General features: G+C 59.0%; 3 protein-coding genes across 4 annotated transcripts; 2 read left to right on the top strand and 1 right to left on the bottom strand.

Moving 5' to 3' along the window:
- Positions 1–112: 112 nt before the first annotated feature.
- LOC113450320 (cytochrome P450 2F3-like) lies at positions 113–11,950 on the top strand. 2 transcript variants are annotated; one of them, XM_087939356.1, is made up of 9 exons: positions 113–2,393; positions 2,501–2,663; positions 2,980–3,129; positions 4,213–4,370; positions 5,195–5,371; positions 5,824–5,965; positions 6,208–6,395; positions 7,191–7,332; positions 7,526–11,950. In XM_087939356.1, the coding sequence occupies exons 1-9, from the start codon at positions 2,211–2,213 to the stop codon at positions 7,840–7,842; spliced, it is 1,620 nt and encodes a 539-aa protein (XP_087795482.1). In that variant the 5' UTR covers positions 113–2,210; the 3' UTR covers positions 7,843–11,950. The 2 variants fall into 2 exon arrangements, with proteins under 2 accessions (XP_087795482.1, XP_026577280.1); XM_026721495.2 differs by having other exon boundaries at positions 117–2,393; positions 7,440–11,950.
- Positions 8,054–16,327, bottom strand: LOC113450317 (cytochrome P450 2F3-like). The gene is made up of 9 exons (XM_026721491.2): positions 14,550–16,327; positions 13,688–13,850; positions 13,310–13,459; positions 12,536–12,696; positions 10,870–11,046; positions 10,381–10,522; positions 10,016–10,203; positions 9,668–9,809; positions 8,054–9,358 (listed from the first exon to the last, which is right to left on the bottom strand). The coding sequence occupies exons 1-9, from the start codon at positions 15,378–15,380 to the stop codon at positions 9,177–9,179; spliced, it is 2,136 nt and encodes a 711-aa protein (XP_026577276.2). The 5' UTR covers positions 15,381–16,327; the 3' UTR covers positions 8,054–9,176.
- LOC113450316 (cytochrome P450 2G1-like) lies at positions 16,327–26,573 on the top strand. Its single transcript, XM_026721490.2, has 10 exons — positions 16,327–16,661; positions 16,744–16,953; positions 19,602–19,764; positions 19,861–20,010; positions 20,894–21,054; positions 22,209–22,385; positions 24,145–24,286; positions 24,848–25,035; positions 25,535–25,676; positions 25,838–26,573. Exons 1-10 carry the CDS (start codon positions 16,656–16,658, stop codon positions 26,023–26,025), a joined length of 1,527 nt encoding a protein of 508 aa, XP_026577275.2. The 5' UTR covers positions 16,327–16,655; the 3' UTR covers positions 26,026–26,573.
- Positions 26,574–26,668: the final 95 nt, after the last annotated feature.

Here is a 26,668-nt window from a genome sequence, read left to right as displayed (position 1 = left end):
TGTGACACCCCACCCCACCCCCACCCCCACCCCACCCCCGCAGGAAATTTGGAGGGCCAGAAGAACTGCCTCCTCTCCCCCCCAGCTCTGCATCCTCCAGGGACACCAGGTGAGGTGGAAACTCGCAATGTGCCTGAAAAGCAGGTGTGGGACTTTGGGGGTGGGGGGTGTCAGCGACCATTTTGGGTCTGCGCCTCCCCCCAACCTCTCCCCCCTCACACAGCCAGAAGCGGGGGAGGCGGGGGGGCTGGGCCAGGCCCCCAGAGTGTCCTCGGGGCCTCCTGCTTGGGGGGGGGGGCTGGGTTGGGCCGGGGAATGTTGGGAGTCGAAATCCACACCCCTCTACGTTGCCAGCCAAGGATGGAAAAGGCATCACTGAGACCCCCAAGAGGCAGGAAGTGCCCGAACAGGCCAAAGGGGGTGGGGTGGGCCTTTCTCTAGGGAAGCCTCTCCTAGCAAACGCAGCAGCGGCTCTTCCGGGCAGCTGGAGCCCTCAGGACAAAGAGCAGCAGCCAGGCTGGCTTTTTAATCCCTGGCTCTGGTGCAGGGAGGGCAGCTGCTCTGGTGGCAGGTCACCCAGCAGAGGGGAGGGCTGCAGGCCGGGGAATGCAGAGAGATCCCTGCCTGGACAAGGAACCGGGCAGCTCCCAGGTTTCTGGGCATCCACCTCTGCAGCCCAAAACATCCTTTGCTAAGAAGGCGACCCCCCGCCCCCCCCCCCGTTATTGTGGGAAGATTGGCCACAAGATGAGGGATGTGGGCCTGATCTCTTGTTCTTGGGGTGGGGGGGACACAACAAAGGGAGAAGGAAGCCCGGGGGGGGCTCCCTCTCAGCCAGAAGTGGCCCCTGTGCCCTTGGCTGCGAATGTCAGCAATCAGACATGGCTGTTTCCTCAAGATTTGCAATAGCTTTTGGACAACCCGCCCCGCCCCCCATGGAGTGTATAGAGAAGACCTCCAACCCCCACCCCCCAATCCAAGCCCTGGAGGAGGGAGTTGCTTTTCCCTCTGCCCGGTGCCTGCAGCAGGAGCCACTAAGTGCCTTGGCGGGTGGCGGGTCAGGGACCGGGCAGCCCAGGGTGGGCGAGGCCCGGGGCAGCCGCTGGGCCTTCCCGCTCTTGCCAGATTTCTCGTCCTGCTGTGTTCCAAGAGCCTGCTTGGCCTTTGAGCCCTCCCTTCGCTTCCCTGGCGCTGGGCAAAGGAGGCCATGGGTGGGGTTGGCAGAGATGCCAAGGTTGGTGGAAACCTGATCTTGTAACCTTATCCTGCTGTTTTTGTATCAGCCCGATAATCCCCTCCACCAGAGCCTCTCCCATCCCATCTTGGGAGGCGCCGGCTGCGGCCCTGGATCTCTCGACGTTAGAAAACAGGACACCGGCGCAGCCAAAGGGGTTGCTGGGCATGTGGGGAGCGCTCTCCATTGCCAGCGTAGACAGCAGGGGGGGCTCTGCTCTCGGCTGGGCATCTCCTGCTGGGGTGCAAAGAGAGGCTCTGCGACAGGGGCTCTGATGGGCCGCTTGGCTGAAACTGCTCCCGCGGGGGAGGCCCCTGGAGCGGGGAAGGGCTCCAAGCGGGGCAGGGGGTGGGGCGGGGGCTACTCATCCTTTTCACCTTCCTGACCACCCCCTGCCCACTTTCCTTCTGCAGCGGCCCTGCAGGGTCCTGGCATCTCAGGCTCTTCTGCAGAAGCCTCGGGTGGCATTGCTGAGCACCGCAGGCAGCTCAGCCTACATGGCATGCCTGACACAGACGAGAGACAGGAGGCTTTGCCAGCAGCCTCCGGACCACCTGCAGGGATGGGCACCCATCCTCCCCAGCTGTCCCAGGCCAGTCCACTGGCTTGGGGGTCCCCAGTGGCCGGCAGGCGGGAAGGGCCCCTCTGCCCGGCGGTTCTCCCAAGGACCCCGTGGGGTGCAGGGCATGCTCTGCCCTGAGGCCCAAGGTGAGGGGTGGCCTGGCAGCCGCTCTTGTCCCAGGGAGAAAGTGTTACGCAAGCAGGTGATGCGGCGATTAGAGACTGAAAGCCACCTCAACTCCAACGCCCAGCCTGCCTTCGGAGCCGCCCTGAGGGATCAGGTTCTCCCAAGAGGGGAGACGCCTTCCTCTTGGTACCTGTACCCAGGGTATAAAAGCAGGCACGGGAGGCAGGCACCTGTGCCCGCTGGCTCGGTCCAAGCCGCCTCCTGGCCAGGCCAGCCAGGGTTTCAGCCATGGAAGCCAGCGCAGCCACCCTTCTCCTCCTGGCTCTCTGCCTTGCCTGCCTCCTGCTGCTCCGAGGAGGAGGAGGACGATGGGGCACCAAGGCACGCCTGCCTCCCGGACCGCGGCCCTTGCCCTTCATCGGCAACCTGCCTCACCTGGATACCAAGAACATGATCAAGTCTCTGCTGCAGGTAAGCTCAGCCTTCTGGGTCCTGGAAGGCGGCGGGGGCCAAGGCAACTCCTGGGGGTGGGGCATCGCACTGCCCGCTCCAAGACCTCCTCTCCTTGGGTGCCCCAGCTCAGCAGGCAGTACGGCTCGCTCTTCACCATCCACTTGGGGTCCCGGCCGGTGGTGGTGCTCTGTGGGTACCAGGTGGTGAAGGAGGCCCTGGTGGACCGAGGCGAGGAGTTCAGTGGCCGCGGAGACATGCCGGTCTTGTTCCGATTCACTCAGGGGAACGGTGAGCCCGGGTGGATGCAGAGCTTTCCTCGGGGTTTTCCTCGGGCTGCCCTAGGATGGGCGGGGAGGAGGCCAGTCGGCAGGCTCCAAGCAGACCGTTGCCAGGCCAGCCTTTCTCCAGGACCAAGTGTGTGTGTGTGTGTGTGTCGGGGGTGTGTGTGTTGGGGGGGTGTCCATCCCAGTCCAGGGAGGGGCAGCCGGCCCTTTCTTGCTTGTGGACATGGGGTGCTCTCCAGCTGTCCACCTGCTGACCCTCCGGCTGCTCCGTTGCTGCTGCTGGGGCTTTGATTCCTCTGCCCCCCCCACCCCCCCTCCAGGCGTCGCCTTCTCCAACGGGGAGAAGTGGAAGGTCCTGAGGCGCTTTGCCATCCAGACCTTGCGGGACTTCGGCATGGGCAAGCGCAGCATTGAGGAGCGGATCCAGGAGGAGGCCCAGTGCCTGGTGAAGGAGCTGGCCAAGAGGACAGGTGCGTGGGGCTGCCGAGGGGGCGGGGGGCACTTCGACCAGCTGAGTTGCGCCTTCACTTCCGGGGGGACTTCGCTCCAGCAGCTGCTTAGGACGGGTATTTGCAGGCTTTAAGAAGGCTGATCGGTAAGGAGGGATCTAGCCCCCTGCTGGGAAGGCTCCGCCTGGCCCCAGGAAGGAGGAGCAGGAGGGGGGGGGTAAAAGAGCACAGGTGAGGATTATGATAATGAGGAGGAGGAGGAGAAGAGCAAAGTGGAAGAGCAGGACCAGAAACAGAGTTTCCCCTTGAACAGAATAACGGAGCCTCCTAGTCTGACCCCATCCCAATCTGACCATTTCAGAGAAACTATTGTCTCCAGTCTCTATTTCAACACCTCCAGTGCTGGAGCCTCCGGCCCTTCTGGGGGGAAGCCACTCCACTGGCTGGTTGTCCTCCCCGTCAGGTTGCTTCTCTCCTTCAGTAGTTCCACCTGTTGCTTGTCCTGCTTTCAGGCGCTTTGGAGGGCAGGTTGACGCCCCCCCCCTCCTTTATGGCAGCCCCTCAAGTCTTGGAAGCCTGCTCTCCTGTCTCCCCGGCCCAGTTCCCGCAGCCGCTCTTCGTATGATTCCGTCTGCAGCCCCCTCATCCTCTTGGTTGCTCTTTCTGCACTTTTTCCAGAGCCTCAACGTCTTTTTTGTATCGTGGCAACCAAAATATTGCAAGTGTGGCCTTTTCACCGAGGCATCATAGAGTGGTGTGATCTCAGTTCTGTTCCTCTGCAGCCCAGGATAGCGCAGGCAGCTGCCCCCCACGGCTGACTCACGTTTAAGTGACCAAGAATCTTCTGGATCTTCTCTTGAGCCCCCCTTCTGTGGCGTGGGCTGCTCCTGGCAGTTAGTGCCATCAGTAAATGTGACCTTCCCCTTCTACCCCCTCGTCTAAATCGTTGAGGAAGATGTTGAGGAGTCCTGGGCCTAAGACAGGGCCTTGGGGTGCTCCGCTGCCTACTTCCCCCCGTGTAGAAGAAGAACCAGCACTGGGGGGGCGGGGGGGGGGGCTCGCTGGCTAGCCTGCCCCTCAGGCCTTTCGCTTTTGGTGCTCCAGAGCCCTTTGACCCCACGTTCCTGCTGGGCTGCTCGGTCTCCAACATCATCTGCTCCATCGTCTTTGGAGATCGGTTTGACTACGAGGACCAGCATTTCCTGACCTTCATTGGGCTGATCAACGACAACTTCCGCCTCTTCAGCTCTCCTTGTGCCCAGGTGAGCGCCTGTTTGGGGGCGGGCCAGGAAGCAGCAGCCCCTCCACTGCCCCTCTGTCCCATCAGGGCCCCCGTGGAGCTTGGTGGCCCCGGCGGCTTCTACTACCGCCTTTCATCGTCCAAGTCCAAGCAGATATCAGGGCCCTGATCTCTCCTCAGCCTCCGGCGTCCCTTTCATGGCATCAGCCCAAAGGTGCTTTGGCTTGAAAGCGGAGTCAAAGAGGCCATCTCCATTAAGACTAAGAACAGCCCTCCCTCAACCGAAGGGGAGGGACAAGACACTGGCCCCCTCCTGTTTACCGCACCGTCCTTTCAGCAGTGCCAAAAAGGTTCCGCTCCCAGGTTCCCTCTGATTCAGGGACCCTGAGGGCACAAATGGGCCCCCGACAGAACTGAAGAAGCTTCTTGGATGAGAAGCGAAACAACTTCAGGAGAAAGCAAGCCCCAGCTGCCTGTTGAAAAAGCCCCTTTGGGACGATGCCACGAAAGTGAGGCCAAGGCAACCTTTGGTTCAGGTCTCCGTCTGGATCTGGGCCTTGCTGGCCTGTCTCAAAGCACATGCAAGAGGAGGGGAGACCCCTGTGCCCCCCTCGCTTTCTCCTCTCCATGACCCCGGGCTGAAGAAGGGAGAGGCCCCCTCATTTTTGGCTGAGCCCCCTGAAGCGCTAACTCCGAGGGGAATTGGGATCGTGTGGTGGGAGGGGGTCCTGGTGCCCTTTGCCCCAACAGAGGGACTGGCCCAATTGCCTCCCACTTCCCACTCACCTCCCCCCCCGCCCCCCCCTTTGGTGGTCTCCATTTCCCATCCCGGATGGTTCTTTCTAGATGTACAACATTTTCCCTCACATCATGTATTACCTGCCTGGACCCCACAACCGGATATTTGCCAACTTTGAGAAGCTGCGGGTCCTGGTGAGGGAGATGGTCAAGGCCCACCAGGCCAGCCTGGACCCCAGCTGCCCACGCGACTTTATAGACTGCTTCCTCCTGAAGATGCAGCAGGTGAGAATGGGCTTTGTAGTCCCCTGCAGGGCTTCCGTGGCAGAGGGAGGGCAAGGTTGCTGCCTGTCAAATGCAGAGCGGTGGTCCCTGCAAGGGTGCAATTTGAGGAAGGGGAGAGACAGCAACGGGCTCCCGGCTGCCTCTGAAAGGGAGGGGGCTAAAGAGGAGGCTTACCTCCCCCCCCCTCCCCCACCAGCAGGGCAGGGAAGAGCCATAGCGGGTGGGGACTTAGCGGCCAGATGTGGCTCACTGGCAGCCCAGGTGCAACCTCCCATCCAGGGGATCGGCGCTCAGAGCTGCAGGGAAAATCCCCCCACAAGGCAGCCCCTGCTTGCACCTTCTGCAGCCCTCCTGGGTGGAGCCCCTCCCACCCTGAAAAGGATGGCCTGGCCTGGCAGGGGAGGCGGCAGCCCACAGGCTCACCCCCGCCCCGGGGACCCCTGTTCCTGCAGGAGAAGGAAGACCCCTGCAGCTTCTTCCACACCGACACTTTGATCATGACTACCCACAACCTCTTCTTTGCGGGCACCGAGACCATCAGCACCACCCTCCGCTACGCCATCCTCATCCTCATGAAGTTCCCCGAAGTGGCTGGTGAGGCTGAGAGGAGCCCCTCCCCCCCGGAAGGCCAGAGAGGCGGTTGCCAGTCGTGCCATCCAAGTGCCTGAGGCTGGCAAAGGTGGCCCCTCTCCGGCTTTGCCCAGCGGGCACCATTTAGGAAAATGGGGCATCAAGGAGAGAGGCCAGTGGGGGGACCCCGCTGGGCACTGTGCGGGTGGAGGGACCAGGGCCCCCAGAGCAGTCGGGCGGGGAACTCACCCCCCTCCCGTCTCCAGCCAAGGTGCAGGAGGAGATTGCAAAGGTCATTGGCCCCGAGCGCCTCCCCTCCATTGCTGACCGGGCGAGGATGCCCTACACGGATGCCGTGATCCACGAGGTCCAGAGGTTTGCAGACATCATCCCCATGGGCATCCCCCACGCCCTGACCAAGGACACCCATTTCCGGGGCTTCTTCTTTCCGGAGGTACCCGAGGGCAGCAGGCCGGAGCGGGCCGTGGGGTCTGGGGTCTGTCCGTGGGCTTTATCCCGGCTAAAGTCTCATCCTTTAGCTCCTCCTGGCTGCAGTTCTCCCCTTGGCAGGGATGCCAGCTGCTATCTCCTGCGGGGTGTCTGCGTGGGTTGAGTGATCCTCTCTGCAGGGCACAGGAGGGCGGTGAATTGGGTGGCATCAGGGCAGCTTTCTGGTTTCACATCTGTCTCTTTGACACGGATGGTACCAACAGAGGCGGCTGTTTGATGGATGCAAATTTTATTGGCGCCTGCATGCTGTTACTGGGTTTCTTTGTGGGACTGTTTTAAATTATTTTTATTAGCTAATCATTTCGGGTTTTTTGGTTATTTTCAACATTCTTGTTCACCACCCAGAGTTCCATTTGGTAAATGGGTGGCCATATTAATTTGTTGAGTCAACAAAAAAAAGTCTGCAGAGTCAGCTCAATGTAGCAGTTAAGACACTGGCTAGAAACAGGGAGAGCCGAGTTCTAATTCTGCCTTGGGCTTGGAGCCAGCTGGGTGACCCTGAACGATTCACTTTCTCCATGGCCCTAGGAAGGGAGAAAGGGAGGGAGGGACAAACCAATTTGAAAACCTTGCCGAGAACATGGAAGGCACCTGTGCAAGCAGTCTCCGAGCATCAGATGCGGGAGGCCACGAGCCAAGGGGGCCCCCTGCCCTCTGCTCCCCGGTTGCCGAGGGCGAGGAGAGCGGAGGAGGCAGCGCCGCCGCTCAGCGCCTGCCCGCCCTGCCTTCTTCCCTCCAGGGCACCAACGTCTGGCCTTTCTTCCACTCCGTGCACCAAGACCCCACCCAGTTCAAGGAGCCCGGCAGGTTCGACCCCGGGCACTTCCTGGACGAGGAGGGCGCCTTCCGCCGCTCCAACGCCTTCATGCCCTTCTCGGCGGGTGAGTGGCGGCGGCGGCGGCGGGGAGTGGGGGGAGGCGGAGGCGGGCGCCCGCCTGGGCCTGGGCCGCGCTCCTGGGCCCCGCTCAGCCGCCCCTCTGCCCCGCAGGGAAACGGCTGTGCCTGGGCGAGGCCTTGGCGCGCATGGAGCTCTTCCTCTTCCTGACCGTCCTCCTGCAGCGCTTCTCCTTCCAGCCCGGCTGCCCCCGCGACCGGCTCGACCTCTCGCCCCTCGCCAGCGGCATCGGGAACGTGCCTCGGCCCTACACCTGCCGCCCGCTGCCCCGCTGAGGCCGCCGGCCGCCCCTCTCTCTTGCGGCGGGGAGGGGGCTTCTTTCCTGGGCGCCGCTTCCTTCTTGCCCTTCCGTTGGCGAGCCCGCCCTCCGGGGCGGCTCTGCCCGGGGCTGCCGCCGCCGCTTCTGCAGCCCTTCGTCCGAGGAGAGGCGGCGTCGGGCTTCAGGGACTGCGGCGTCGGGGAACGGCGAGCGCCCAAGAGCCGCTTGGCGCCTTGAACTTGAATCCGACCGCAAAGCTTTGGCCGGGCCTCCCAGCGGCAAACAGAAAGGAAAGCCCAGCCGGAGCAAACACTACGGGGCCCGCAATCCACACCCGCCCAGCCCGGCCCTTGAGAACCACCCTCCAGGGCCTCTTGCAGGCCCGCTGGGTGAGGCTGAAACGGGAGAAGGCCGCAGAGGGACAGAAAGAGAAGTGCCACTATTGTGCCCAAATTAAATTGCATGCTTTTATGTTAAAACACCGACAGTTTTCAACACCTCCGAAAGATGCTTCCCTTGTACAAAAAGTGGGGCAGCCCCCCCACCCTTCCATCCTGCTCCTGTCCTTGACTTGGGGTTTGGGGGGGGGGGCTTGCCTTGCAGAAATGGGCTGAGGGCGGTCAAGGGGCCTGGAATAATCCTGCTTTTCTAGAGATTCTTCTGCTCTGTTAATCAATTCCGGTGAGCTTTTATCTTTGAGAATTGTTTGTAAACTGTTTTGAGGGTGTTCGGGGATTGGAAAGTGGGGTACAAATATTCTGAATAAAATGCTAAGCAAGCGCACACAAGACCCGCCCCCCCTTCTGCATTCAGAACCAGGGCTGGGAATCTGGGTGGGATTCGCACACAGGCTGCCCCAAACTTCTCTTTCTCCAGCCTCTCCTGACTCCCAGCCCGCAAGACTTGAGGTGAGGGAAGCCAGGGCTGGCCCAACCGGGAGTAGCAAACTCATAAAGACCCTTCCGGTGGGGAGGAGGCCACCCGCTCTACTTTGGCCCACTGAGGAATCTGGCGGCTGAGCTGTGCAGATTGGCCTGTCTTCCCGAGGGGTGCCTGGACGAGCTTCTCCACCTCCCCAGCCCCCCCTTTCTGAAAGCCCCCCACCCCCCGGAAGTGCCTTCGGCCTCTGCCAGTTGGTAACCAGCCTGTTTGCTCAGCATCGTCACCCCTGGTGCTTCCCTAGAAAACATGGCATCAAGGGGGGGGGCTCCCTAATGCAGAACCTCCTCAGCCTTGCCAAGACCCCCGTGGCAGCCCCCAGCTCCGTCCCGGATCTGCCCATGAGGCTCCTGCCCTGAGGCCTCTTCTCCAGCACGAGGCAATGCCCGCTGGGGTGCCAGACGTAGCCCAGGGCCTGAGAGACAGCTGAGCCTGGCACCCCCTGGCACCTGGGCAAGCACCTCCAGAGGAGCCCCTGGGGAGCGGGCAGGCGGGCGACGGGTTGGCTGGGAAGGCCGGCAGCCCTGGGATGAGAGGGAAGTGGGGCAGCACCACAAAGGGAGGGGTGGGGACAATCTGGGAGGCGAGCAACCCACAGCAGCTGGGGCCCCCCCGAGGGGGGGGGCAGCTCTTCACTGGGGGAGGAGGCAGAGCTGGTAAGGCCGGGGAATGCTGCCCAGGCCGGTGGACTCGGGGGTGATGTCGATGGCTGCGGGCTCCGTCAGGGCTTTCAGCCGGAAGTTCTGCAGGATGGTGGTGAGGAAGAGGAAGAGCTCCATGTTGGCCAGGCCTTCGCCCAGGCACACCCGCTTGCCTGTGGGGGGAGGGGAGAAGGCTTCCTTGGTGCCTCTGCCAGCAAAGACAGATGGGGGGGCAGCCTGGCACCCGCCCCCCAAATGCTTCTGCTCTTTCCAGAGCCCCTGGACTGCCCCCCGCCCTCCCCGCCGACCCTGCCCTGCTGGCTGAGCACCAGGAAGCGGCTCCCCTGATTGGCTCAGGCCGCTCCTGGGAGGGTGCCAGGAAGGAAGCGCATGGCCCCCGGGGCCCTTGCCAGCCTGGCCCCCTCCCTGCCTCCCAACGAGGCTCCTGCCCACCCTGGCGGGGCGGCCGCTTTCCCCGTTACCTGCTGAGAAAGCCAGGAAGGCCTCCCGCTTCCTGAACCGCCCGGCCTCATCCAGGAAGTGGGTCGGGTCGAAGACGTTGGGGTTCCTGAACTGCGTGGGGTCAGACTGGGAGGTGCAGAGCAAGGGGATGACGTTGAGGTCCTGGGGTTGAGGGGGGAAGGGGACAGCCTGGGTGAGCCCAGCTCTCCCCTACTGAGCAGGGAGCACAGTCGTCGCAGGCATGTGCAGAGTGCTTTCTGCTCGGGGCATCCTCGCCATTTGGGCTGGGAGGGAAGACCCGTGTGGGTCTCATTTGGGAAACCAGCCCAAGCCAAGCCCACCCAGCCCAGGTTCCCTACTTCGCCAACCTTGGGGAGGCTGTATCCCCGGAATTCGATGTCCTTTGTGACCGTGTGGGGCACCCCCATAGGGACGATGTTGGCGTAGCGCTGCATCTCGTGGATGACGGCGTCCGTGTAGGGCATCTGACTCCGGTCGTCCATGCAGGGGGCACGGTTGTCCCCAATGACCCGGTCGATCTCTTCGTGGAGCTTCTCTGCCGGAAGAACCCCAGAGTCCCCACGAGAGCCACCAAGGCAAGGGGAGGAGCCCCCCGAGGAGGGATTCCAAGGGGGCTGCCTGTCCTTCTGCCCTCTGCTCCCTCGCCTGTCCCCTCCCTCCATGTGTTTGGACGCTGCAGGGCCCCCCTCATCTGTGCCCTCCCCCAGTTTACCTTCCACCTCGGGGTGCCTCAGGAGGATGAGCAGCCCATAGCGCAGGGTGGAGCTGACCGTCTCAGTGCCAGCAAAGAAGAGGTTGACGGTGGTCTTTGCCATCGTGTCCTTGTTGAAGTGAGAAGTGGGGTTGCCCTTTTCCTGCAAGGCGGCAGAAACCAGCCGGTTTTGGTCCTTCTAAGGGAGCTGCAAAGATGCTCCTTGCTGGTTGAGAAACTGGGGCCAAGGGATCTTGCTGGCAGGTTTCAGAAATCGGAGCCCTCCCCGTTTGCCCACACAAAGGGCCTTCTCGAGCGGGGCCTGGGAAGCGAAGGCTCAGCCTGGCTGTCCCCCAACGGAGCTGCCCTCGAGGCCCAAGCAGAGCCAGCAGGGCTCCCCAGCCCTGGGTGCAAGACCCCCGTGGCCGCCTCCGAGGAGCCCTGGGCCTGCGGGTCCGGGAGAAAGCCCCTTCCCCTCTCGGCAGAGCCGGGCAGGGGCCACGGCGATACCTGCTGGATCTTGATGAGGAAGCAGTCGATAAAATCCCTGGGGGAGTTGGGGTCCAGGGTCTGCCTGTTCATCTCCAGCCGCTCGCCCACAAACTTGGCCAGCTTCAGGTAATTGGCGTAGATTCTCTGGTGGGGCCCTGGGACCCATCGCATGATGTTTGGGAAGACGAAGAGCAGCTGAGGGAGAAGGGAGAAGCTCTGCTCTGCTCTGCAAGGTCTCGGCTGCGCCCACCCGGCCCACCCAGCCAGAGGCCCCCGAGCCATGGAGGAAGCCCCTGCGAGGAGCTTCTCCAGCCCCCTCCCATGCTGCGCTGGCCATCAACCACCCACTGCAACGAGGCAGTTCAGGGATCACCCTTGGGGGAAGGGGCCCCCTGGCCACAGAAACAAGAGCCAGGCTCTCTCCCAGGGCAGCTACTTGGGGGTGGCAGCGAGGGGTCAGCTGAAGGTCCTGTGCCCAGCCCCGTCCTTTTTGGCCCTGGCACCACGGCCCTTGGCCTCCTTTGGCCTTCCCCCAGAAGAGAGCTCTGGCTCCTCCACCTCACTGCCCTTTGCTCTGCCTAAGCTGCTCCCTGGCACCAGCTCAGGTGGCAGCTTCAATATTGCATGTTCCTTGGGGGGCGGGTTGAGAGTAGGGGGCAGATTGGGATATAAGTCACCTAACAGGTATTTGGGTTGGAAATATATAAACCAGGATAGGCATTTTAAAACTGTATCTTTAAGAGAATGCTAAAATTGTAATTAGGTGTGGTTTCTCAAACGGCCATAAGATGGAGCCAGAAACCTGGGTTGTTTAGTTCCTGTTCTGGTGTTTCTGGAGTCTTAGTCTTAGTCTCAGAAGAGAGTGTGAGTCAGTCTCTGTTTCCTTCTGTTGGAAAGTATTGCCGTTCTTCTTAATTGACTGATATTCTTGGATTTGATGTAAGTCTGATACTGAACTGTTTTTGACACTGGACTTTGTTATTGGATTATCCCTGGACTAAAAACTGACTGGTTAAACCTGTGAATGACTTTGGACTGCTTGTTTTGAACTTTGCTTAAACCATTTCTGGAAGTAAAAACCTACACTTACTGTACAGTGTATCTGTGTGCTGTGTGTGTATTATTCAAACACTTCTCTCAAATACGTCTCCCTGTATGCGCTCATTCTCCTAACGGGGAATTACCTCAACAACCTCTCCCCATCTCCCTCCATTAAGGATTTTCAGCTGGGAGGAGGGCTTCCTGCAAGGGGGCACTGATGTGGCCTGGACTCTGCCCTCCTTGGATCACCCCAGCTATACTTGGCAGCCCCTGGCACTCCATTCCTGGCACAGGTGGGAGGATGGTCTGGAAACTTCCACTGGGCTGGCACAGAGCAGTTAAATGATTAGCCACTAGCTCGCCTGTACAAATGAAATCTGCTTTCCTTCCCAATTCGGGTCTGCCCGGTCCCCTGGGCCCCACAGCAGCTGCAGGTGGGAACCAGCCCACCCCACATCACGACAGCCAACTCTAAGCGGGGCTGAAGGGCCTGAGTTCCCAAGACATAAAATTAACCAGGGAAAACCTGGAAGAGCATTGCGGGGGGCATAATGGCAGACTTTAGGTACTTGGTGGAATTTGGACTTGGCCGCCTCCAGTTGCCAGGTCTTAGGACCAGTCCCTTCCTCCAGGTCAGGCTCACCTGTCCCCAGGTGGAGCTCATGAGCTTCCAGTTGCTGTTGATCAAGTCAAGCAAGGTCAGGAAGGCCTCATCTGTGTATTCGAACCGCTCTCCAAAGACGAGGGAGCAGATGATGTTGGAGCCGGCGCAGCTCAGGAAGAAGGTGGGGTCAAAGGGCTGGCCTGCGAGCCAAGAGGGGCAGAGGTGAGCCTGGGGGTATTTGGTAACGTTCCTCCAGTCCCCCCCCCCCCCCAGGGATCGCCTCATGCCATAGAGACCTTCTTAGGCACACTTCAGACGAACTGACTTAAATATGGTAATTGAATAATTCAGGGAAACAACTTGCATAACTGAAAGCTCTGCCAATCCTGTTTCCAACCTGCTCCGTGCCAGATGCCTCCAGAATCCCCAGAGGGCATCAGGTGAAGGAAAGGCCCGGCACACCTGGAGGACCACAGCCTGAGAATCGGCTGCACATCCTCCAGACTCCTCCAGGAAGGGAATTCTCGGAAAACGAGGCACTTTATATGCAGAAAAGGCCTGGAGACCTTCCAGAGCGAGGGAACTGGACCGGAGCCAGCTGCTCTAGTTGAGCAATCCTGAGCAAGCTCAGCCCCTTTTCCCCCGGAGGGGATCTTGGCCTCCGTTGAAGTTGGGCTCCAGCAGGCGGGGTTTTCCAAGCCCCAGAGGAAGGCAGGCCCCCTGAAGGAACCAACCACAGGAGGGTGGCAGCCTCTCCTGTCTTCCACGTAGGAGCAAGAGAAGGGGAGGGTGGGGCGAGGCCCCTCCAGGCACCTTGGGTTTTGCGGAACTCGGCCACCAGGAACTGGGCCTCCTCCTTGATCCGCTCCTCCATGGACCGCTTCCCCATCCCAAAATTCTTCAGGGTCCCGATGGCAAACCTGCGGAGCTGCCTCCAGCGCTCCCCTGTCCCGTACACGATTCCTGGGGAGGGGAGGCAGAGACGGGACAACAGACCTGAGACCAGGTCCAGCCTGGCCCAGCCATAATTTTTCTCCTTCCCAGAAAGCCCCGCCGCTCCCCGCCACAAAGCTCTTCCCAGCCCAGGGCCTGGCAGCCCAGGAGACCCAGAGACAATTCCTTTCCCCCCTCCCCCTCCCCCCTCCCCCCTCCTCTTGTCCTCCTTCCCCTCCTCTCCTTCCAGAGTCTCACCATTTCCTTTGCTCCACATCTGGACAGCAGGAAAGTCTCCGCGGCCACTGAACTCCTCGGCTTTGTCAATCAGGGCCTCCTTCAGCACTTGGTAGCCCGAAAGGACCACGCAGGGCCGAGAGCCCAGGTGGAAGGTGTACATGGGGCCGTAGGTCTTGCTGAGCTGGGAGAAGAGGAGGACCGGTCAGGGCAGGGATCCTTCCCGGGGGCGGGGAATGGGGGGCTCCCTTGGCAGGGAGCAAGAACCACCACCTCAGTCGGGATTTGGGGTCCCAAAGCCTCCGTTGAAGGCAGGGCAGCGCAGGGCAGGGCAGGCAGGGGTGCTTCATAAGACACTCTCGGTCCCCTGGGCTGCCCGCCTGGGGCACGTCCTTCCGGCTCAGCTTGGGCTGCTTGGTGGGGCCCAGCAGGCGCTTCCGCGGAGAGACGCTTGAGCTGCCCCATGTCCGGGTGCTGGTGCAACTGAGGGGGGCTTTGCTGCTTCAGGCCACGGCAGGAGCGGGTCAGCCTGGTGCCAGGCATTGCTCTGGCCTGGGAAGGGAAGACGGTCACTTCCCTGGGTTCGGGGAGATGCCGTTGACTCTGGGGGGGGGCACATTGGCCTCCGTTAACGGAAAGGAGGGCTGGTCCAGTCCCCCCCACTTGGTCTTGTCTCGCTTTTCTCTTCCATTTTGTTCCCCCAGCACCCGGGGTCTCTCTGGGAGGGAGATGGGCGGCCTCCAAACATGACTGGCCAAGATAGGTTGATGGGCAGATCAATCAATAGATATAGATCAGCGGTGACGAATGAGAGAGACACAGACAAACAGAGGTGCCCTTCTGCCCCTCCCTCCCCCCAGGGAGCCCCCCTGCCCGGACTCACTTCCCTGAGGGAGGGGATCAGCTCCTTCACGTCCACCTGGAGCATGTTGCCGATGAAAGGGAGCGGCGGGGGCCCCGGGGGGAGGCCGGCGAACCTCTTCTTGGCTGCGAAGTGGAGGAAGAGGAGGCACGAGGTGGCCATGGCTAGCAGGAGGCTGATGGGTCCCCCCAAATCCATCCAAGTGATGGCCGAGATCTCCATGGCTGCTGCGAGTCCAGCCGGCCAGCCAGCCAGCCAGGATATATATGGCCGGACACCTCTTGCGCCAGTCCCTGGCCGGCCGGAAGTTGGGCCACAGCCTGAGGCTGGGCTGATGTCAGCTGGGTGGGGCTGGGCTGAAGGAGGCCAATTCTGCTGAGGATCCAGGAACCTTTTGCGGGGTGGTCCTTTTAAAAGCCCCCTTTGAAGGTGTCCTTTTCCCTTCCCTTGCTTGTGGTATCCTGCAGCTCCAAGGCCGTTCCATGCCCGGCCCCCGCCCTTTCTGCTGCCTAAGAGCTTGCCAAGAAACACCCCCCCCCACAGAGCTCCAAGGCTGAAACGGAGCGGCCTTTGTGAGCCAGATTTCTCAAGCCATGTTTGCATACTGCTTTGCAGTTCCAGACAGATCTGGCTGGGGCTTCTCCATTGGCCAAAGATTAACCCAGCCACGTCCAGGACAGCCACTGAATGTGTGTCCACGCTCCTGTTGCACCCGGTGCTGGGTGCAAAGCCCCCCCCCCCCGCTCTCCCCTTCTTGCTCCCTCGGAGCCTTTCCCTGGCAGGCTTTTCTCTCCAACAAAGACTGGGTGGAAAGGCCCTTTCTCCTGGATCATGGCCGGTCTGCCCATCCATAACTCTGCTCTGAAAGCGGGCTACGAAGACCAGATGGCTTGAGTCCCCAACTAGCCACTCCGCTTAACTGGTGGCCTTGGCAGCCCAGCCCAGCCCCAGCCGGCTACCTTACAAGACTCTCAACTCCTGCCAGAGGCCCAGAGAAACAGGCTGACCAAGCCAAGCTCGATTCTCTTCATCAGGGACTGAGCAGGATGAGGGGAAGGGGGCACCTGCTGCCCCAAAGGTGCTTTTCCGAAAGGCCCCTGGACTTCCTTGGTTTTCAGTCCTGACCAAACAACTGAAGAAGCTTCGTGGGTGAGAAGGAAAATGTTTTCAAGGAAAAACCTAAGAAAGCCCAGTGACAGCCATGACCTGGTGGATTGAGAATCTCCATCGACATGTGTGTGTGTGTGTGTAAAAGAATATAAGGAATGAGGAAGAGGAGGCTGCATCAGCCTTCGTTGGAATCCGCCCCCCTTTTCCTGCTCTGGTCAATTCCCTGGTGCTCTCTGAGTGGGGTTATTTTCTTGCAGGCATTTTATGACCCAAACTTGGTAACATCCAGAGTGTTCAGCCTTTCACGCCTGAGCTACAAATATTCTCCTTTCTTGCTGCTCAATTCCAAGCAACTGGGCCGAAAAGGAATTTCTTCTGTACCGCAAGAACCCAGAGAAGGCTGGTTGCGCTCTGCCTGAAGCGGCTGTTCCTTCTGCGCAATGGAGCTGCTGGCCTTTCTCCAAGGGGGGGACAAGCCAGTGATTGTGGATCATGGGTGGTGGATATCTAGCAGTTGACTTAGTCCACTGTGGGCCACTACCTTATGGAACAATGTGGTTTATTTCTTTGGACTTCGGAAGCAATGTAATCGTAGAAGTTTTGTTTTGTTAATAATAGTTTAGGGTTTACCCTGCTGCATGAATTCAGCCTTCAGGTTGTAGTTTCCTTTTTAAAAAATAAAACCACCATATTCGTCTTAAGGAATCTTTCTAACCTTTTGCTCATAGCAGAATTTGCCAAGATTAAATAAAAAAAAAATCAGTTTTGTTCTACCAAATGACCCCTCAGTGAGCGAATCCTCCTCCTTGCAATTGGGCTAAATGACATGACGCCCCCAGTTGACTCGCCAAATCCAGGTGGGTGAAGTGTATCTCGTTAAAGGATAACTGGTGTGGAAAGCTTCTGTCAGTGACCTCTCCCAGGTTGCTTTGGACAAAGCCACCCAGGGGGATCTGCAGGACAGGCATTTCATGGTTGAACCTGCAGTCACTGAACGTAGCTGGAAGTCAGAGCTGGATGGATGTACGTATCACCTTTTCTTTCCCTCTTCTTCCCCGTTTTCCTGGCCAAAGGCTGCCGCTATGGCTGGTGTGTTCCTCTTCAGATGCCCAGGCTGTCTACCATAGAGCTGGTCCCTCATTCACCCTTGATGCTGCTGCTGCTGCTGCTGCTGCTGCTGCTCTGGGTCTCCTTCACGTTGAGTGGGAGGAAGAAGGGCTTGAAAGGCCCCCTGCCCCCTGGGCCCACCCCACTCCCCATCCTGGGGAACTTTCTCCAGCTGGACCGGAAGAATCTGGTGCAGTCCCTGATGGAGGTGAGCTGGGTTTCCTTCCTTGAAAGCCAGCAGCTGCTTCTCGGGGTACACAGCGAGCTTGGTGGGCAATCTTGGAATGGCTGGCCTTTGACCAGGTGTCATGTGCACCTCGGGCATTTTTGCAGCGGGTGGAAGTAGATGGGATACCCAGATTGGCACCCCCTCTTCCCAAGAGAGAGGGAGGAGGACAAGTCAACACAATGGCCCTGTCTCGTTTATGCTGCTCCAGCCCTTGGGTGGAGTCCTCCTGGCCTGGAGATGAGGAAGCCCAGGGATCAGGGAAGTCACACAGAGTGGGAGGAGGCGTTGTGGTCAGGATACTCCACAACGATACACAGGCATGGCCCGAAATATCGATTTCCCTCCATTCTAACCCAAAGAATTACAAAATGTTGAAACTGATACAAGTAAATGGTACCCACCATTCTTTGTTCCACAGCCCAGAGTTGTGGATGAATGGCTTAAAATATTGCCATATGTCCTAAAGCCGGAAAGGAACTAGAATGCCAGGGACATAACCTTTCACAGCAAGCCTTTACGGGGCACTCAAGCACTTCCCCTCAGCCGCTCTGAAGAGGACGCTCAGCAGGCAATCTGTCCCACTGCTCCAGGCACCTTAGGCTGGGTGGGTCCCTTCAGCCCTTTCCATAGGGCATCTCCATGCTGGCTGGGGAATGCTGGGAGTTGAAGTCCACAAGTTTTAAAGTTGCCACGGTTGGAGTCCCTGTTCTGTGAATTCAGATCACCGCAGGTCCTTTGGGACCCATTCTTGGGTTTTCTTAGATGTACATTTTGAGGTCGTTATCCTGCTGGAAGGAGCACGTGGCTCATGTGGAGAGGGGCTGGTTGGAGACCGAGTGCTGCTGCATGGGGGGGGTTGAGCTCCTGTCACTAGCTCTTTGATGGGGACATGAAAGCAGCCCCCCAGACAATAGTGATGTCACTGGCTGATCCTTTCAACCCGGAAGCCCCTTACATGGGACGGGATGGGCGGGGGGATCCTGCTAGAGAACCCATGACCTACATCAGAGTTTTCTCACACAGAGTTACGTTTCGCTCCAGAATATTTTGGTGGCGTCCTTTTGAATCAGGTTCTTTTCTTTAAGAAACGTTATTTGTCAACATGCATGTTAGCAAATTCCAGTCTGGCAGATTTGGGGGATCTATTGGAAGCGGGGTCTCCTGGCCCCATCCCAAGAGACTTGGAGGGTGGGTGGAGATAAGGGGACAAGTTGTAGAGGAAGGAATCCTGGCAACTTATTCCAGCGAAAGAAAGAAGGACAACTATATCCTGAGCACTGAGGAATCTGTTGAAAATCTCCCTGGTTTTTATTCTGAATTCCCAACAGTTTGAGAAAAAAGAGATTGAATGAAGAGCCTGGCTATTGTTTCTTGCTTGATCCCTTCAGAAAAGAGATGGAAACGGCTCCCGGGAGGAGGAGGAGGAGGAGGAGGAGGAGGAGGAGGAGGAGGAGGAGGTGGTTCCACCTTCCCACCCCCAAAGACAACCCAGTGTCCACCTGTGGCGCCTGGCATGCGGGCAGGAACTGGGCTCTGCTGGGCTGCTTTTTCGGCTGGGGGTGAAGGGGCAGCAGCCCAGCAAGCCTCCCTGAGCCAAAGGAGCCTTAGGGAGACGTGGGGCCATTGGAGACCCCTGGAGTGGGAGTGGGAGTGGGAGTGGGAGGGGGTGTCAAAGAAGTCCTTCCCCCCTGCTCCTGCGAGGTGGGCCCAGCCGTTAGCAGCTCTTTTCTTGGGCCAGCATTTCTCACCGGCAGCATCACTCTCATCTGGCGGGTTATGGCAACCCCCCCCTTCCCCCCCCCCCAGAAACAAGTTGGTCCTTCTGCCTCTTGGGAAAGGGGTTGGGAGAAACCCCGAGGGAAGAGAGGCAGGCCAGGAGGAGCCCAGCAGGCCTGTCTGGCAGCACCTCTGCCTCTTTCCCAGGCCCCACTTCCTCTGGCCCTCTCCCCTCCAACCTGGCTCGGTGCCCCCTCTCTCAGCCCTGGCCCTGGGGTGGCACTGGGTGCCAAGCAGAGTTGGCTATCCTGCCCGGAGGGGAGAGAGAGGCAGGGAGAATGAGTCAGAGCTGGGTGTCTTTCTTGGTCACAAAGGTTTCTTGCACCCCGCTGGAAACGTCCATCCACAATGGTTCCTCGGCGGGATTCTAAGCTCGACGCCTGCGAGTGGATCTCACCTTACACTCCCTTTCCTTTGCTGCAGGGCTTGCCCACTGCTGTTAGCCCAAAGCAACTCAAGCACCTTGTAGCCTAGGAGAGCCTTGAGCCCCAACTATTCGTGCAAGAGCCCAGGATTTCTGTAGAATGGATACTTTTGTAAAACAAAACACAAACCTGTCCCTAGGCATAATCTGGAATTCAAATTAGACTATTTGCAGGTCCAAATGTTCAGCATTTGATTCTGATTTTGGGGGAAAGCTGAATTGTTGTTGCTCAGCAACCGTTGTGCACCCCTTCAGCTGGGTCTGTGTGGGTCTGTGTGTGAAAGCTGGCCTCTTTCCGGCAGGGCCAAGCAGCCTGGTCAGCTTCCTGGGCTGGTGGGACTTGGGAGGCCGCCTGTCTCCTCGGACTGCTAAAGGCTCCCAATACAGATGGTGGGGGCTCCAAACCACTCCTGGTCTTTCTTGGCAGATGGGCAAGGAGTACGGGCCGGTGTTCACCGTCTTCCTGGGACTGCAGCGGGTTGTGGTCTTGTGTGGCTACCAAGCCGTGAAGGAGGCCTTGGTGGACCAGGCAGAGGAGTTCAGTGGGCGAGGGCAGCTGCCCGCCTTCTCCAAGGACTTCAACCACCATGGTGAGGGATGCTTTGGCTACAAGGCGGGCTTGCCTGGCGCTGGTGGGGGGGGGGGTTCCTGAGAGAGCCCCCCTGACCTCCTGATCTCTTGGGCAGGGATTGTGTTTGCCAACGGGCAGCGCTGGCAGCAGCTCCGCCGCTTCTCCCTCACCACCTTGAGGAACTTTGGGATGGGCAAGCGGTCCATTGAAGAGCGGATCCAGGAGGAGGCCCAGTGCCTGGTGGAGGAGCTCCGGAAGGCCGAAGGTAGCCATTGGTGTGGAGCAGCAGCCCCTCCCTTGCCTCGGTTGGCCTGAGCCTTCCTCAAGGGGAGGTCCAAGAATCGCAGGTCAAAGCAGGCCAAGAAAGTCTTCCCCTGCCAATGCCTTTGGCTCGGGAGGTGGCCGGACTCCCAGCAGAGGAAGGTTTGGTTTTCTACCATGGGCAGCTACAAGCCTTGCGATCCAAAATTTTAGCAAAGGGTTCTCTGCCTGGTTGCTGGGTGGACTCCAGAGGCTCTCTGGTCCCATTTCTGGCCTTCCTGGACTTCCGGAAGGCCCGTTTTTCACCCTCCCCAATCCTCCACTCTGCCCTGCGCTTCCCTGCATCCAAAATGGGCCACGTGGGGGCTCCTGGGAGGGGAGGGGCGGGCAGGGCCAGCCAGGAGTGGGCTTGGGGGCTCTCCAAACTGCACACAATCTTAGCTAGGGGCTCTCCCGAACCCCTGCGAACCCCCAGAAGCTGATCCTGACTGACCCCAGAGGCCATGATGGCTAGTAGCCCTTCTCACTTTCCTCCTGCCTGAAGCTGCCATTCGCTGTAGAGTTGTCCAGATGCCACCAACAGGATGTGCCCTGCAAGCCCCCCCCCCCTTCCGTGGGCCAGAATTGCCCACTGCTCCAGTGCTGTGGGCTCTCCTGGGCTCTGGAGCTGACCCTCCTCCCACCACACGCCACCCTGTTCCCTGCAATTGTTTGTCCTCCTGGAAGCGAGGAGTTTGGACTCTGGGGTCCACGTTCAATTACTACTGTCATCCTGATGGGTTGCTGCACAGCCGGCCGGAGGTTCAGGCTGGATGTTATTGATGCTGGGCAGGTGGGTGGGAAGGAGGGGAGGGGAGGCCCAGCAAGGTTCCCTCTCTTTTCTCCAGGGACGCCCTTTGACCCCACCTTCCTTCTCAGTCGCGCTGTCTCCAATGTCATCTGCTCCATTGTGTTTGGGAATCGGTTCGAGTACAGCGATGAAAAATTCCTCCGGCTGAACAAGCTGATAACGGAGCGTTTCTGCATTGCCAGCTCAACCGAAGCCGCGGTGAGGACAGCGGGAGAATGTCTTCACTTTGGCCTCCTTTCCCCTAATCAAACCATGAACTGAGGGGGCCCTTTTCTGCTGAGTGCCTGGCGTTTTGTCCCCCAAATATCTGAAAGTCCATCACCGAATTTGCTATTCTTGGGGGAGAGAAAAGCTCCCTGTGGCTCTCACCCCTCGGGGGGAAGAGGCCGAAAGTTCTTGTTCTGCATTCTGTACAGTGGTAGAGTTTGTCTTCTGTACAGATGCAGATAGACAAACAAAACGTATATACAAAGTTTTTATTTTTGGTTCATCAGGTATCCTCATAACTCACATTTGTGATGAGGTTCTTCTTTAATGACCAATCCTTTGCATATCTGTCTTGTAGTGTAGAAAGATAAAAAGGTCTCAACCCCATGATAATTGATGCATGGTATGGAATGGTGGTTTCAGGCAAGAGTGAGGGAGCCCCCCGCCCCAACCCAACAAGGGTCACTATAGTGACCAATCAGGATTACAGATTTGGTCCTGTGACATGGACTACATTTCCCAGGATACCTTAACTACATTTACCATGATGCAGTCCCTTAAGGGGACAGCTCACAATTCCTAAATAACTTTCCCAAATCCCATTAACTGTCTGGACAGCACAGTTTTCCTAATGTTGGTGGTCGTTCCTCCAGGTCCATCCCACCTGGGATGGGGGAGGGGAGAACAGAGGCTGAGCAAACTCTCAATTTGCTTCCAGGCTGGCTGGAATCGGCTGCATCTGACCTCTTAGGTGGACAACTGGACAAGAATGTTCCCTTCTGGGAGGCTGGTGGGGTTAGTCCAACTGGAACCTGCCTGCCTTCCTCCCCCCGCCCCCTGAATTTTCAGCCGTATTCCCAAAGTGGAGCCATGTCTTCAGAGACGTGCCTAGCAGAAGGATGCGCTCACATTGGCCCTTCACCACCTTTGATTAAGAAGTAGCAGCTGCTTGCACACAACTATCTAAGCTTGCCTCATTTTTAAAGTCTGTTTTGCTTTGTTAACCACAGGCGTGTATTGCGCAATCTGCCCGATTGGTTCGTTTGTGTACCAAGTTAAGCCCAGTGCACCCCAAATCTGCGTTCAAGAAAAGCTAACCGTATCATTGTTTCACCCCTCACCCTCTGTCCAACTTGGGGTATTAGCTCTACAACATCTTTCCGGAGATCATGGAGAAGATCCCTGGAGCGCATCACGCAGGCCACAGGTGCTCTCAGCAGATCATCGGCTTCATAAAGGAGAGGATCCAGGTGCAGCAGGCCTCGCTCGATCCCTGCGCCCCCCAAAATTACATCGATTGCTTCTTGGCAAAGATGGAGAAGGTAGTGCTGCTTCTCAAGGAGTTTCACTTCTCATGTGGGTGGCATGAAGGGGCTTCCCCGAAGTTCGGCTGCCAGGCAAAGGAGCTGGTTGTGGGTCTTTGGGGCGCATCTGTTGGCCCCAGAGGCCTCCCCGCCTTTCTCCCCTTGCATGGAAGGAGGGGGAGTTATTCCCCGCTTTCTTTATGGACACCAGAGACAACTGAGGGCCTTCGGGGTCCAGGCAGAGCTCCAGCCCCAGAGTTTGGCTCAAGATTTAGGAAGAGACTTCCAAGTCCCCTTTCAACTCAGAGCTTGGCTGAGAGTAGGGGTCCACAACCCCCAGGCCGCAGCTCACTACTGGGCTGTGGAAGCAGCAGGCGAGCACACCTGTGCAGACAGCTGCGCTTGAGTACGCAGAGGGCCAGCATGCTGGGAAGCCCCATTTGTGTGAGTGATGGGTGCGGGTGCCCACCACTGGCACAAATAGAGCTGCGTGGGCGTGCCTGCACTCCCTCTTACACACACACACACACGCACACATGTATGCACACGCACACCCCTCTGGTCCCCAAAACCTGAAAGGTTATGGAAGTCTGGGTTAGAGAACTAAGGAAGAAAGCTTCAAATAGTCTGCCGCTCCTATTCAGCTGAAGGTGAATTGCACAGGGTCACAACTCAGGCAGGCTTCCCCTTCCCTGCACAGAGGAATGGGGACCTGCAGCTCCCAAATGTCTCCCCTCTGATTAGAAGCGTATTACTTCGAAAGCTGCATGGTGGGGGGGAAGGGGGGGCACTTCTCCTTCTATTGGCCATCAGGAGACACCATTTTGCTCTACTGGAGCTCATCCCTTGACCTCTTTCACAAGGAGGTTCACAAGCCTCCATGGCAGGGATGGGGAACCAACTCCCAGAATTCCTAAGCCAGCCATGTTGGTTCAGGAATTCTGGGAGTTGAAGTCCACCAGTCGTAAAAGGGCCGTGGTTCTCTGCTCTGTGGGGATTGAACTCCTGGACGCTTCCGATTCAGGTTTCTCAGCCTTGGCAACATTAAAGTGTGTGGACTGCAACTCTGAGGGTTCTGAGAGTTGAAGTTCATATGTGCTGGCGGAGGAAGTTGAGCCAAGGCCATTAGTCTCCCGTTCTTGTTGGTTCAAAACATTCCGCTAAGTCTGAAGCCGCGACTTGGATTAGCGGCGCATGTGACTCGGCTTCCAGACCAGTGGGCCTGCATGCCTGAGAACCTTCTCTGACGCCTAGGAGGTGAAGTTCACACCTGCTGAATTTGCCAAGGCTGAGACCCAGGGATGCACACGGCGCCTTAGCAAGCCTTGTTGTGGAAGAGACGCAGAGGGTATTCCCGGCAGAACAGGATTGGCCTGTAGGAGCCCCATAAAAGGAAGCTTGCAAAATGAGATGATAACGCAACACAACAACGCCCGTCGGTCTGCCTGAGAGCTTCGGAGGGAAGGCAGGCAGCACAAGCCCAGTCCTAAAGAGAACTTTCCACCCCGGGGTGCCCCGGTTTCCATCCCAGAGAGTCAGCCCAGGAACAACTGGCCCCGGGATGAATCGCCTTGGGAGGCTCCCCCTAGGAAAGGCCCCAGGGCCACGTCCTGCCCGAAGGAGGAAGGGCACGAAGCAGAACCCGAGAAAGGGCCACTGGCCACTCTCGTCTCCGCAGCTGCTGGGTCTTGGCAGGCCTATTCCGCTAGGAGGTTTTCACCTAGCCGCGCCTGGAAACGAAGGCGGCCTTTCCCTTACCTCCCGTGGCCTTTGACAGGAGAAGCACAACCCGGATTCTGAATTCTGCATGGAGAATTTGGTGATGGCCACGTTCAACCTCTTCTTTGCTGGCACAGAAACCATCAGCACTACCCTGAGATTCGGCTTCCTCATCCTGATGAAGCACCCACAGGTCCAAGGTCAGGGAGGAGGGAGCCCCCCAGCACTGCCAGGGGCCTCCTCAGGGGTGGGCTGGCCAGCGGGGGAGGGGGGGCTTCTTTTCTCAGTTGCCCATTTGGCATCATGGGAGCTTCTGGTCTGGGAAGGTGGACAGACCACAGCATTATTTGGGCCCTGGCTGCCGGCGCTGAGCGGCCCTTTCCCTGCCCAGCAGGACTGCGCCTCCTGAGGCTGGCTTGTGGCCCTCAGGGAGCTGTAGAAGTTAACCCCCCACGGCGTCTGTTCAACATGTAGGCTAGAAATGAATGAACTGCATGGGAACAGCCCCCTAAAGACCTTTGTCCGGGGAGTAGCCCTTGTTCCCGTTTTGACTTGGCCCATCCGGCCCGCAGGTCCTAAGCGCTGCTCTCCGCCCCCCCTTCCCCGCCAGCAGGGCGTCTCCTCCTTTGTTCTGCAGGCCCATTTCATGGCGAGCAGGCGGACCTGTCGCTGCTTTGCCTTCAGGGGCCCTTGCAAGAATCCACTGCAGGCCTGCACCCCCCAAGTCTGACCCCCGAGCCCCCCCGGCCATCTTTCCCCAGAAAAGCTCCACAAGGAGATCGACCGAGTGATCGGGGCTGGCCGCTGGCCCTCGGCTGACGACAGGCGGCAGATGCCCTACATGGAGGCGGTGCTGCACGAGATCCAGAGGTTCAGCGACATCCTGCCCATGAGCCTCCCGCATGCCCTCACTCGAGACACCCACTTCAGGGGATACGCCATCCCGAAGGTGAGGCTCGGGGGCAGGACAGGACTTGGAGCTCAGCCGCAGCAGCCAGGGTGCTTGTCCGGCACGCTCCCTTCCATTACGGCCTTCGGGGTCTGCCCTCGGTTGTGGGGTGGGGCATTTGTGCCAGAGCTGCCCCGCCCAGGCCAGTTCTGCATGCTCCGGGGCCAGCTGGCCTTGGCTAAGCTGTTACCCGAGGAGAGGGGAAAGGAGACGCCGATTCCTGAGGTTCAACCGAATGTGGTCCAATGGGATGGGCAGCAGAAGGTCCTGTGGGTGGAGGATGTGCCGAAACAGAGGTTCTGCCGTGGACGGGTGGTGGGCATCCCTTTTGGCTGCCCCCAAGCAAAGTTTCTCAGGCCCCCTGCCCTGGACAGCGCCACTGAAATGCCCCTCAATCCTAGCTTCTCCTCTGGCAATGCGGGCGCCTCATTCTGGGCTTCCCTCCTTACCTCTGTCTCCACTTTCCCTCCTGCTCTGCCTGCTTGGATGTTCCTGCCAGGGGACCTACGTCTACCCTCTACTCAGCACGGTGCACTACGATGCTGAGCATCACGCCAGCCCTGAGCAGTTCGAGCCCCGGAGATTCCTGGACAGTCACGGCCGTTTCAAGACGGCAGACGCCTTCATGCCTTTCTCCGCAGGTGTGTCCTGGGGCGGGTGTTCCCCTCCCCCCCTTCCCTTCCCTCCCGTCCCTCTTTGTGCCACTCGCTCCTCTCCGAAGGTGGCTCAGCCTTAGAGGCCACGTGAGGAGCACAAGGCCCCTCAGCTGCCTCTGCCACCCACTTTTGCCCGCTCTTTGCAGGGAAGCGGCTGTGCCTCGGCGAGGGCCTGGCCCGCATGGAGCTTTTCCTCTTCCTCACCACCATCCTGCAGGCCTTCACTCTCACGTCACCGGTGCCCCTGGGTGAGGTCAGCATTGTGCCCGATGCCAGTGGTGTCAGCCGTGTGCCCATGAGATACCAGCTCTTGGTGGTACCACGCCAAGCTTGACCCGCACTGTTTCCCTTCTGTGGCACCCTCTTCAACTGCCCAGAGGGTGGGAGGCTGTGGTTCCCTCCAGCAGGGCAGTTTATGGGCAGCGAGTTCCTGCAACAAGCACCCACTGCTGTCAGTAGAAAAGCACCTCCGCAGTTCATGTCGGACTGCGAGCTCCTCCTGGGTGCTCCCTGAGCTGGGCGCTTCCCTCGTAGGCCCCAACTGGGCAACCCCTTCAGTGCCACTCTGGCACAGCCATGGAGCCTCTGCAAGGAAGCCAGCCACTCAGGGAGCACCCAGGACACCTTTCGGCTCCCTCGAGGGCACATGGCGCAGGAGCTGCTTCCCCCCACAAATCAGGAAGCTGCCTCTCTAACCCCGGGGGCATCCCTGGCGCTGGGGTGGCAGTGTTGGCCGCTTGAAGCCGAAAAGGCCCCGTTTCCAAAGGGCCAAACCAAGTCACTCTGTGCTTCTCCCACAGCCCCCAAACAAATAAACCAAATGCTTTGAATAAAATGTGCTCATTTCAGTAACACCAATTTCTGTTTTCACTTTGCCCGCATCAGAAGGGAGCCCAGCACACAGCAGCTGGCTCCGAGGATGCCCGTAAGGGGGCGGTGGCAGGAGGGGCAACTGCTGACTGCTGCCACCTTCGACC

The sequence above is a fragment of the Pseudonaja textilis genome, chromosome 10 (genome assembly GCF_049901715.1).
Source record: "Pseudonaja textilis isolate UNSWEBS1 chromosome 10, rPseTex1.2, whole genome shotgun sequence".
In the NCBI taxonomy this organism is placed as follows: Eukaryota; Metazoa; Chordata; class Lepidosauria; order Squamata; family Elapidae; genus Pseudonaja; species Pseudonaja textilis.
This window is presented reverse-complemented; position numbering and strand designations above follow the sequence as displayed.

Bases quoted from the DNA above. Each gene is read 5' to 3' on its own strand.
- LOC113450316 (XM_026721490.2), top strand. The intron at 22,386-24,144 runs GTAGTGCTGCTT...GGCCTTTGACAG, and splicing joins TCTTGGCAAAGATGGAGAAG to GAGAAGCACAACCCGGATTC. The intron at 24,287-24,847 runs GTCAGGGAGGAG...ATCTTTCCCCAG, and splicing joins GAAGCACCCACAGGTCCAAG to AAAAGCTCCACAAGGAGATC.
- LOC113450317 (XM_026721491.2), bottom strand. From the start codon at position 15,380: ATGGATGGGCAGACCGGCCATGATCCAGGAGAAAGGGCCTTTCCACCC. The intron at 10,523-10,869 runs GTATCGCCGTGG...GCCGCCTTGCAG, and splicing joins TCCTCATCAAGATCCAGCAG to GAAAAGGGCAACCCCACTTC. The intron at 9,359-9,667 runs GTAACGGGGAAA...CTCCCCCCACAG, and splicing joins CTTCCTGGCTTTCTCAGCAG to GCAAGCGGGTGTGCCTGGGC.
- LOC113450320 (XM_087939356.1), top strand. From the start codon at position 2,211: ATGGAAGCCAGCGCAGCCACCCTTCTCCTCCTGGCTCTCTGCCTTGCC. The intron at 2,664-2,979 runs GTGAGCCCGGGT...CCCCCCCTCCAG, and splicing joins CCGATTCACTCAGGGGAACG to GCGTCGCCTTCTCCAACGGG. The intron at 6,396-7,190 runs GTACCCGAGGGC...TCTTCCCTCCAG, and splicing joins GGGGCTTCTTCTTTCCGGAG to GGCACCAACGTCTGGCCTTT.